Source organism: Adiantum capillus-veneris, chromosome 30 (assembly GCF_014529385.1).
Source record: "Adiantum capillus-veneris isolate H3 chromosome 30, ASM1452938v2, whole genome shotgun sequence".
Lineage (NCBI taxonomy): Eukaryota > Viridiplantae > Streptophyta > Polypodiopsida > Polypodiales > Pteridaceae > Adiantum > Adiantum capillus-veneris.
In genome coordinates this window covers 38,687,714-38,699,356 of record NC_140960.1, presented here as the reverse complement: position 1 = coordinate 38,699,356, position 11,643 = coordinate 38,687,714, and the positions used below count along the sequence as shown (strand labels likewise).

At 42.0% G+C, this 11,643-nt stretch overlaps 1 protein-coding gene across 4 annotated transcripts in view; it reads right to left on the bottom strand.

Moving 5' to 3' along the window:
• Window positions 1-4,100: 4,100 nt before the first annotated feature.
• LOC147417828 (protection of telomeres protein 1a-like) overlaps window positions 4,101-11,643 on the bottom strand; it is a 50,660-nt gene continuing 43,117 nt past the window's right edge. For all 4 annotated transcript variants that reach the window (XM_086507620.1, XM_086507621.1, XM_086507619.1 and 1 more), the window contains 7 exons: window positions 6,370-6,461; window positions 5,981-6,283; window positions 5,810-5,886; window positions 5,408-5,466; window positions 5,026-5,235; window positions 4,700-4,950; window positions 4,101-4,601 (listed from right to left, as the gene is read on the bottom strand). In XM_086507620.1, the coding sequence (XP_086363746.1) occupies window positions 4,708-4,950; window positions 5,026-5,235; window positions 5,408-5,466; window positions 5,810-5,886; window positions 5,981-6,283; window positions 6,370-6,461 (984 nt within the window). In that variant the 3' untranslated portion in view covers window positions 4,101-4,601; window positions 4,700-4,707. The remainder of the gene's footprint in view (window positions 4,602-4,699; window positions 4,951-5,025; window positions 5,236-5,407; window positions 5,467-5,809; window positions 5,887-5,980; window positions 6,284-6,369; window positions 6,462-11,643) is intronic.

Below are 11,643 nucleotides of genomic sequence, written 5' to 3'. Positions count from 1 at the left end.
GGAAAAGACTCCGAGAACATTTCTATATCTTCTCGTGGTAATAGGTATATCTTGAACAAATAGAGGTGTATGTTATAATGTCCTGCGGAGGTGTGATACCTTTTGAAGTATAAGAATTGTGGTGTAGATATTCCTAGAATTTTTTGAGAGAGTGGTTCGAATTTAAGTTTCATATTCTTAATTCAATTTCTCATTGTTTGCATCCGCCATCTCTGTGTGTGTGTGTGTGTGTGTGTGTGTGTGTGTGTGTGTGAGAGAGAGAGAGAGAGAGAGAGAGAGAGAGAGAGAGAGAGTGTGTGTGTGTGTGTGAGAGAGAGAGAGAGAGAGAGAGATGGCAGCCATGCACGCAGAAGAGGAAGATAAGAGATACAGCTAGATAGAGAGAGATGGCAGCCACGCAAGAAGAGGAATATTAAAGATACAAGATAGAGAGAGAAGGCAACCATGCACAGAGAGAGAGAGAGAGAGAGAGAGGGGGGGGGGAGGAAGCGCTAGTCAAAGTAGGAAGGTGACATTGCCGGTAAAGACCAGACCAATCCCAAGAGACCTCAAAGGTCTATTGGACGACTAGAGAGAGATTGGCAGCCATGCACGTAGAAGAGGAAGATGATACTAGATAGGGAGAGATGGAAACCATGCACGGAGAGAGAGAGAGAGAGAGAGAGAGTACCGAGAGAGCGAGGAAGCGCTAATCCAAGTAGCAAGATGGCAACGCCGGCAACGACCTGCAGAGGAGTTGGGCGGCATGCCATCTTGCAAACACCCTCAACAAATTAGCATTTCAAATGAACATTCGACTGCCCTTGAGGCTTGTATCTCATGATAGCACAAAAAAGATCAAGCCATGCCCATTCCATATTCAAAGTTTGTTTGTCTCAAATTGTGTTTAAAACTGACTTTTGATATATTTTCCATTAGTTAAAATTCTAAAATGCCGCCTCCACATCTTCTCAAAATCCGGCAAAATTTTACACATTATAGTGTAAAAACCGGTAAATTCTTCAAATTTTGACAGAAAAAACTCAAATTTCATGCATGCTGATTTCTCACATGACTAGCTTTTTTTAAAAAAGTTTCTTTGTGTATTTTGCATGAGGCCACACAAAGCCTTAAAGAGGCCAATTCAAAACAGGAGGGTCTTTTTTCTCTGTTTTCCATATGGAGTTTTGTACCCACAATGGAGAAATACAAGATTGTACATGATAGAGACAAAGAGAAAAATCATCCTTTGAAGGGTCTCTCTCTCTAGTGTGGTAGATTGGTTATGCCATTTCCCACTTGAATAACAGGTCTTGAGTTCAACTCCTCGTCGCCTAGATCTTTAAGGTCTCCTGGGATAGTTTCCTGCGACGTTAAAACTCTCTTCTTCTTCTTCTTCTTCTTCTTCTTCTCTCTCTCTCTCTCTCTCTCTCTCTCTCTCTCTCTCTCTCACACACACACACACACACACACACACACACATCACCTTGACATGAATCTTTCAATTAAAAAACTCTCCTCTCTTAGCAAAATTTTCTATTTCTTTTAGTAGGCCTTCGTAAATATTCACATTTTAATATAAATTCATAGTTTGCTCCTTATAAATGTAGAGGAGAAACCCACACTTCCTCCCACATTGGCTCAAGACTTTGAAATCCTCAAGCTTGAGGTCGCTATTCAAGCACCTTATCAACTGAGTTACCACTTGATGTTCTGAGAGCCCAAACTTCACAAAAGTAGTTGTGGTATCTACATTGTGAACCAAGCCAAGGGATCTTTCCTTTCAAGTGACCACCCCCATCAATCATAGTCTAGGGACACACAATATGTCTCATTAGGGGCAAAATTTTTGCATACCTTTCCCATCTTATTTCCATTGGTCTACAATATAAGACTAAAACTCAATAGAAATAGAGCTCAAGCTACATTATTCCTAATCAAAGTAGTATTCAACCACCTTATCAAAACAAAATGAAAGATTACAAATTCTACCATTTCTTACAAGATTTTAAACCAGAAGAATTTTCACTATATTCCGATCTAGCCACTAGAATAAAGAAACCAATCATGAGACGTTTTCAAGAAGGGAATTACTCAAATAAAGCATTGAGATTTCAAAAACATCAATCTTGGTATTGCTTAATCTTTTCATGAAAAATCTGATCCAATTTTCACATCACAAAAATGTCTAAATTTGCAAAATTTCCCAATTTACTCTTTTGAAATTAATTGTCTCTAATATGGCTCCGCTACCCCACCAGCTAGTTGGATCCACAGAGGCATCATTATTTGAGAAGCTCACTCAAACAAAGAAAGACTGTAGAGTGTGGTAATCTGTGTGCGAGAAAAGATCGTCATCCTAATCATACTTTATTCTATTTAAGATTTTCTTTTAAAGGATTTCACAAAATGACATGAATTTTTCAAAATCTTACATAGTTATCTTGAAATTTCTGGTGGTTTTTCTCATTTCCTTTTTGCTGCCATCTGTCGTTTTGAGTTTTTGAATGACACAAGCGTAAGTTGAGACACTCTTCCCAAACATTAGTGGTAATGTGTACCACATCCTACTTCATAAGCCACATTCATTTATTTTTTGAAACTAGTGAAGACATTGCCAAAATAGAAAATTGTTGAAGCTATGGTGAATTTTATGTTGCTTATCAATTTATGAGCACCAATGCTCTATTTCTTCTTTTTTCCGTTTGCAATACAAGTACATTGAAATGCACATGCACAAATATTGGATTGCAAGTGCAAATTGAGACCTATTGAAATGATTACTTACAAAGGTTGCAAGAGCCACCACTAAATCTTGGAACAACAGAGAAGATCTAAGAATCCATTTGAAACTCACAAAGGGATTTTTCATCAACACATGGTGAGTTTTGAATATTGCTTTCATAAAATTTCAAGTATCAAACTGTGCAACTTTCGTGGAAGGCATTAGATGATTGATAAAATCAAGGGACAGTTAAAAAAATACCCTATGAAAATTGGGAAAATTCCCAACATACCCCTCAACTTTTCATAGGAAGGTTAGTTCTCCCTCAACCAAAGATGACAAAACTAGGATTTTGGATGGTATCGTGGAGTCTCAAGCTGAAATGGCTTATTATAAGTACACACAAATGAGCTCATTGGTTTTTTTAAAAATTACATATAAGAAAAGACGTAACTTTACAAAATTTGGAGAATTTATTCAAACTTGATACAAGGGTATTTTAAGAATTTCCCCAAATTCAAGGGTATTTTTGTAATTTTCTCTAAAATGAATGTACTTGGTGTGGGTGCTACAAGATTTGATCGATACCAAGGTTGCAATGGTTTACAACTTTGAACCCTGGACACATGATACATAAAACCCCCAATAAAGTAACAGCTCCAATACAAAGACACCTTTTGTTTGGCTCTACTCTATTTTTTAAATACTCAAGTGTCATGATCGGGTTATCAAGGGATATGAAGAGATTTTGACAAGAGATTTCTTTTCAAAATTCACTCAAAATCATCACTTGAAGTGGAAGATTGAATTACCCCAATTGGAATTTCCCTCGACCAACCCCTACTTTTTAACTACCCTTAGGTTTGGGGTTTTACCCCACCTAAGTTACTGGCATGAAAGGATCTTGTGGCTCATCACAAGGTTTGGTAGAGACCAGCTAGTAAATTATGCCTTAATGCAAAAACTAACTTCACAACAGAAATCAATCGTTCATCAACAGATTGCCTTTCAATTGATGCCATGGGCCCTGCTACTTCTCCACTTTTCCACTTGAGATTTTTACCCTATTTCTTCTAGAGAAGAATTATATCGCATCTTTATTGTTGTTGCCCTAGTCTAGAGTAAAGCTTACTTGTGCAAGATCAACTTCTTTTCTTGAAGCATATGATCTACTCAATATTGACAGCATTGTATAATTCTTTGCCCACCCTATACAGTTTTAGGAAGGGCTATTGTTCTTAAGTTCCACTACATACAAGAGATCTTGAATATCATTCACAATGTATGCCCCAAAGCCCCACCTCCATCACAAGGGTTATAAGGGAACATAACCAAAATTGCTAGACACACCTTCTATATGCGAGGAGATCAACGTATCTCACAGCAAACAACCATGAAGACACAAGACTTTTTCTTTTCTTTTTTAATGTGGAAATGACCTTACTTGACTCAAAATGTACAATGACACTACAAAAAGGAAGGCCCTATTCTAAGACAGGAAGTCTTCCACCAGTATCGAGCCTTTTAGCGGCCATGGGCCATGCTCATGCATCAGTGCCAGCCTGTATTTCAGCGTTCTGGCATGTCAATTGAATGATGCTTTCAGCTGGCTGAAGTGGTAGCACTACATGCAGCCAAGCTGGAGTTGGATTCATTGGTAAAAACTGAGCTCTCAGCTGTGTCCTCAACCGTCAGCCTCACAGCGAATCCACAATGTCGGTTGAGATTTGAAGGACTGCAACTTGCCATGGCACTCGTGCTCTTTCTTGAATTTGCATGATGCTTATGAAGTGCTGCCGGAAAGGAGAGTATATAAGTTGAAGACCACCCCAAGAAGGTAAGGCTCTTGGCAACCCGGCCAACCCGATTGTGGAAGCCGATCAACCCTGGCACAATCCTGGCCATGAACAAACAGATTTTGGACAGAGGAACAGATAGAAAAACATCACTTCAAAAACCTTACAAAGAGAGAACGCGCTTTCAAACATTACTTACCCTTAGCATCAGGCAAGAATTGTTCCAAATATTTTGTAGCGTCTTGTCTCCCAAGGATTCTCCTTTTGTAAATAATATGACTTCAGACAACATTTGATCCAAGGAGGGTTGTATCTTATTTCAGATTTGCTGCTTCCATACGAGCTATACTCCTCCAGACCGAGGAGCTCCTGTACCTTTCTTTGCAATGCACCTTTGGTTGCACTTTCCTTATGAAGATCAGTAGCTGGGTGGCCATTGAAAAAATGCTCCTGCATGATGAAGGCATAAAAGTTACCAACATACCTTATACGTAATAGCATAGACAGTGGATGAATAGTCTATACCGCATCCACACCACACAAATAAGCATTAATTCTTGCAGTAGGATCTTCCAATGTCAGCCTTAATCTGTACATGTACCCAGCCTTCAAAGGACCTTGTTGGCTTAGTAGTATAGTAGGAAAAGTGCTAGAGATTTTTTGCACACAGAACTCCTCTATTGCTGATGGAAATATTGAGATCACCCGTACAAGGCACCGAAATTTGAATGTAGCCTGTTAAAAAGAACACAAAATCAAACCATTCGTGTGCTCAACAGAACATTTTTTTTCCATAAACTATCATATGGTAATATACGTATTCAACCACAATGACAGATCTAACACAGTTTGATGTGTAAATTGTCAAAAAAATGAATTGCTGAATAGTCTTTTTGTTGTGACAAACCTGCGGATGGTTTAGGATCTGTCTCAATGTTGAAAACCTTACGTGCTCATAATCGGTCACTGCAAACCATTCAAACCAAGTTACACATCACAAAGCACATTCACTAAAAATCAAAAGTCTGCATCTCTCAAACAAACGTAATTGATCAGACTTCCCCCTCACAATTGGATGAAAGCTTGATAGTACTGCCCTCAAACTGCATGCAAATGCTGGCAAAGCTAGTAACTTCAGCTACTGGTAAGCAAGATGTTCGAACTCTGACCTGCCACTAGGCTACTCGAATGGGTTTTGATATTGAAGGCTGAGAGTGGGCTCTTTTACCGCTACATGGATTGACAACTAGCTGGTGTTCAGTAAAAAATGAACATTTCAAAAAAGTTTCGAGATTTTTGGTGACCATACCTGTGATGGAGTGTAGAGGCCTAGGAGCCGATTGAGGCAAACACCCAGACTCATCATCAATGCGCTCTTGATAGGCTCTATGAATTGAATGAAAAACTCATAAATTCTTCACATTCCGTCACAACGCCAGAAAGGTAAACAGAAAGATATATAGAGACAAAATCAACACACCGTTGACATTTACCGACTAGGTCAGAGGTTAATGGCAGAAAACTGATTTTGCTCTCATGGACAAAAATAGCCTCATAAACGCCGTTTTGGTTTCTGCATGTTAAGTTGCGGAATTTGATCCAAGTACCAGGAGTGGGTAATTGCAGAGGTAGCTCTTCTGTGGGTATATCTGGAACAACTGGTAATACAGTCCCAACAGGAGGAAAAGACGAAACCACGTCTCTTGAAATTGGAGGCAGGCCTTCTGGCCTTAATTCTGCCTCAGGATTCTGGTTGTTTTCATCCCTTAGTTGTGTAGCAGAACTACAGCCCATCAAAAAGTAGACAAAGATAAAACCACCACAAAACCAGTCAGAAAACTTCAACAAGGTAAAAGAAATAGCACTCACGGAACCGCCAAGGAAGAGGGTGGAGCATCCGTCCCATCCCAAACATATAGGATGATAACATGATTGGACTCTTGATGGTCAACCACCATGATCTGTCATGACCACGATACAATCCATCACACAAAGAAAATATTCCTTCTTGCTCTCTGCTAAATTAAACTCTTTAGTATAATACATGCATCACAACACTACTTCAACAGTCTGTGTGGCGACACCAATGAAAATCTCATGAAACCTAAGAGTCATGGATGCTACGGGTCCTTCTGATGCGTCACATCAGATGGGTGACAAGCAGCATCAGGAAGAAGTATTCGACCATCCAAGAACGGACATCTCTAATGCATCATAGGATGGGTGACATAGAGCATCGCAAAGGAGATTGTGCCATAAATTCGCTGAGAAAGAGCTAGGGGATGGGTATTCTTGACGCGTCACAAGGTGGATGACGAGAGCATCGAAACCCGATGCTTTCTAAGAAAGAGATTGCTTTTCGGGAAAGAAGATGCTTTCGTAAAGAGGCCTATATTAGCATTGCATCTCTGCATGAAACTACATCTAGGGACGCCTAGGTTGTGACTGTGTACGCATTGTTTTCAGCTTATAAGGTTTTACTGAGTTTTTATCAGGTTTGGACCATTTTTAAAAGAGGCCAGCTGCCCAATTCATAAGTGGGCAGCCACCCGGTAAGCAAAATCCCAGCGACCTCTTTTCTCTCTCTCTATGTATTTGGCAGAGCAAAAGCGATCCCTCTCTCTCTAATTGAGGCACCCCTATCTGCTCTATTCTTGAGGGAGGAAAGCGACCGGAGGCCCTATTCTTGCCAGGCTGCCAGAAGCTATAAATGCGATCTCTTTCTCACTCTTAAGATAAGAAAAAACCAGCACTAGATGCAAGGAGGTACTGTTGCAGATTTCAGCCACGTAGAAGACGCCGCCACTGATGCCAATGGCTGCCCCGACTGTACCGGATGTCGCGAAGACCAAATGTTCCCATTGCGACAAGTTGCTATTTTTCTCTGTTTTCAGCCCATAAATGTCGTAGACGGGGCTGATTTACGAGAAGGAAGCCGAGAGCACACCTCTTCTGTGTGTAGGATTGGAAGAGAAGGTTCTATGTGAAAAGATCTCTTCCAGTAAGTTGCTCTTTGAAAGCCAAGTTGCCTTCCGAGTGTCGAGACCTCACAGGTAGCCTTTCTCATGTTTTGATCTCTAAGCATTTGTTTGCAGGAGTACTTCCTCTTTGCAAGGGAGTTGGTCAAAGGAAGGCATAAGCCTTTGCAGGAGAAATACGCTATGAGGAACCAGAGCCAGATCAGCCTACCGAGTGTCGAGACCTCACAAGTAACCTTTCTCATGTTTTGAATCTTGATCTCTAAGCATTTGTTTGCAGGAGTACTTCCTCTTTGCGAGGGAGTTGGTCAGAGGAAGGCATAAGCCTTTGCAAGAGAAATGCACTTTGAGGAACTAGAGCCAGATCAACCCAAGGGTTTTGCATCCTGAGTTTGGGAGTAGATTCACGTATCTAAGAGAGTTGCAATCCGGAAGTTGAGATTCCCAAGGAAGGACTTTGTGTCCGAGAAAGCAGAGTTGTTCTGCAGGAGGACTCCTCTGGGAGTAGAGTCCAAAACAAGTTGTAGGGATGCCATGCCCTAAGTGTGGAAGGTGAGACCGAGAGGCGAGAACCTTGGTTCTTGAGGATTCAGAATAAGGAACGAAAGTTCCTTGGAGTAGGGTTTTGCCATGAGAACAGGAGGCCAAGGCTTCCGAGTACTATCGAGTCTAATTCTAGAACGAGCGTGGTAATATGTTCGGTTCAAGTGCTTGTATAGACTTCTCCCCAGTAGTAAAGATACTCTTACAGGGGTCTCACTCTTTCTCTCTATTTCTCTCTGTATCAATTGGCTTCAATATTAACTTTTAAGTGATAAATTCTAATTATCCGAGTATAATTTATATCATTATGTGATCCCATTTGTGATAGTGGTATCAGAGCATGGTGTCCTCTCTGTTGGGGTAAATGCCTAGACGTCACCTCGGTACCATTTCCACCGTGTAGCTCTGATCGAGAGCTTCGCAGATATATTTCTTGTACATTTTTTAGCCCACTATTTTGGGCCCGTATAGGCATTATTCTTCATTTATTGGCCTTTGGGCCACTTGGACTATTTTTAAAGTTTGCACATTGTCCAAGTGGCCCAATGGCCCATTTTAATAAAAAGGTCCCAAAACATCATAATTTGACGTTTTAGGACTTAAATCGTGTGCTCTCTCTACAGTCCCCGCTACCTCTCTCTGTCTCTCTGCACTCCACCTGCGCGCACGCGCGCACACTGCTGTTCCAAACTTTCTTTCCTTTACAAGAAAAAGATCCTTCGATTAGTTAATAAAACTGCCCAAAGGGCTAGAACAACTGGCCTCTACTAGAGAGGGCTACATCAGAAGCATGGGGAAACTCTCCGAATGAAAAGACAAGATATGTACAATGAGGGCTAAATCACGAGATGGGAAGAGGAAACAACCGCACTGGTGGCTGGTAATGCCATCTAGGCACGCCTTGAACCATGGTGAAGAAAGGCCCCGGGCACCAAAGTTGCAAGAAAGCCTTGCGGCGCTCCCGCACGCAGTCGGAACTGCCCTGAAATCTCTCAAACTAGCCCTTGAGTGTATGGATCATCTCCAGCCAAATGTCACGAACAATCTTTGCCGGTGGGACAAGACGAGCCTCAAAGATGTGAAAGCAACAGGCTTGCCAAATGAACCAGAGTGTCATGCCACAAATGAGCTCCCAACACCACTCTCTATCACTGCACCACTATAACCGGCTTGTACAACGTAGAGGGCGGTACTATTTCAATTATCTGTTAACTTTACACAGAGCACTGAGAAGGGAAGAGAACACAGTTGCGTCTAGCGACTAGAATGTCACTGCGCACGCGAGACCGACACACTGTAGGCCCCAAAGAATGGCGCCCCTTTCGGTATTTCTTTATTCAAATTAAGGTAGACGATCCGACCACTTAGCACAAGCTTTCACAAAGCTGTCCAAACCTGGCGAGGGCTGAAAACGCAGGTTTTCGACCTGATTTTGGTAGCATAACGGCGCAAAACCCCCTGTAGATCAAAAGCACCTGTCTAGGACGGATTCCCTCGCTATCTGAAAGCTTTCTGGTGAGCTGTCACAGAAATTCAGCGGGCTGTAATTCCCTGTTTTTCACTGTCGGGTGCCCAAAAGCCTGTACACGCATCCCAAGGCTCTCACGAGGCTCCCCCGGGGTTCCCTTGCAGTTTAGGTGCGAAACCCTAAACCTGCAAAAAAAACACAGCAGGCTGTAATTTGCTGTTTCGGATCGTTTTTAGCGGAGCGAACACGCCTACGCGTGTCCCAAGGGCTCCCGCACACAATGGGACAGTTTCCCTGTGAATTGGACGAGTTTTCACGCGAGAAAACTCTCCGAACTCGCAATCTTTCGCGATGGAACTGTGCGTACCTATGGAGGATTATCAATTAGCTAATCCGGTTCCTATTTAGAAGGCTCTTGCCTTGGCAAACGCGCATAAACCCCCAGAACTGTACATGTTCATCTGAGTAGCCCAACTAGTGGGGCATTACCATATGTGCCAAAGGGGAGAGAGAGATGCACGAGAGCAAATCATCACGCTACATGAGACAGAGGAGAAGACAAGCTTTCCATTAAAGCTGTAGACCTGCACCCACTACTCACACACACACTGTAGGTCATTTTTTGAGCAAAAAACAACCCCCAGCCTCAAATGGGTGCCTCCTCTTGCTGAGGTGTCCTGCAGGCTGCTCTCCTCCTGCCAAGTGTCCAGTTTGCCCCTTTGAGTTAATTCCCTAGTTCCCACTGACTTATAAAGTTGTAAGTGACTTTCCGAGTGGCCCAGACTTCATTTGGCGCACACAGGCTTCCATACTCATCAGAATTCAGTGCTAATTGGCCCGACCATTCCCAGACTGACCGACTCAGACTCCCAATGTGAGAAACCTATTCGGCCAGAGCCGTTTCACATTGGCCATGCAATGTCCACTTGCACCTTTTCAAGGGTTCCGGGGAAAACAAGTAGAAATAAAAATAAATAAAAATATCTAGTACTTATTTACGAAAGGCAACAGGAAAAATACACCTCCTGGTGACACACCCCACCCTTGAAATGCTGCAAGCGACCTCGCTTGCATGCCAATAATACATGCGAATATCTCTTGATATCACATATATTCTATGATGGGAATCCAAGATATACATGCTTCCGGAAATGTAGCGTTGGACGATTAAACAATCCCACCAACCTGGCTACAACACATATATCTAGCATAAAAGTCTTCTAGTGTACGCTCGAGCACAAACTTCTCTAGCTAAATTCTGTATGGAAAGAGTAGATACAATTGCTTAACTACTCTCTTGAGCATCATGAACCATGCTCTTGCCTTGCTCCAAAAAGGGTACATCAAGTCACTGTGGGTTCCATCTGAAAGGCTTCAAGATACAATTGCAACAGCTGAGGTGAATCAACCAATTCAGACTCTTCCATCCATTTGGCATCCAACGATGGATAGTTCTTGAACTTCACCAAATAGCGTCTTGCAACCTTTCCTCTAACCTTTCTTTCTTTATGTGCCAATATTTGTTCAGGAACAAGGATTTCATCCAATTCTTCCATTTCGGGTTGTTCCTCATCAAGCATATTCTTTGGCACATCACCAACAAAGGGTCTTCAAAGGCTGACATGAAAAGCATTATGTATTTTCCAGCCTTCTGGTAGCTTCAACCTGTAAGCCACATCGCCGATCTTTTCTGAAATCTGAAAAGGACCATAATATCGCATACTGAGCTTAGGAAACAAACGTTCCTTGCCTTTCCTTTTCCTTAACCTGGCTTTTTCAAAGCGCAAAAGCACCCAATCACCAAGTGAAAATACAAGTTCACGACGGTGACGATCAGCAGCTTTCTTTTGCTTAGCCTGAGTCTTCTCAAGCGCAATCTTTATCTTCCTGTATGTTTCATCTATATCTTGGACATACTTGTCTGCCTCAAAAATCTTGTCCTTAGTTTGCAAAATGGGGGGGACTTTCTTTCCTCCTTCCACTATCTCAAATGGTGCCTTACCTGTTGACGTATGCACAGTGTTATTGTAAGCATATTCAACCAATGGAAGATGGTGTTCCCAAGTTGCCTTGTGCTCTGACACATAACATTTGAGGTCCAGGACAATAGAATTTGCCTCTTCTGACTGTCCATCAGTTTGCGGATGAAACGAA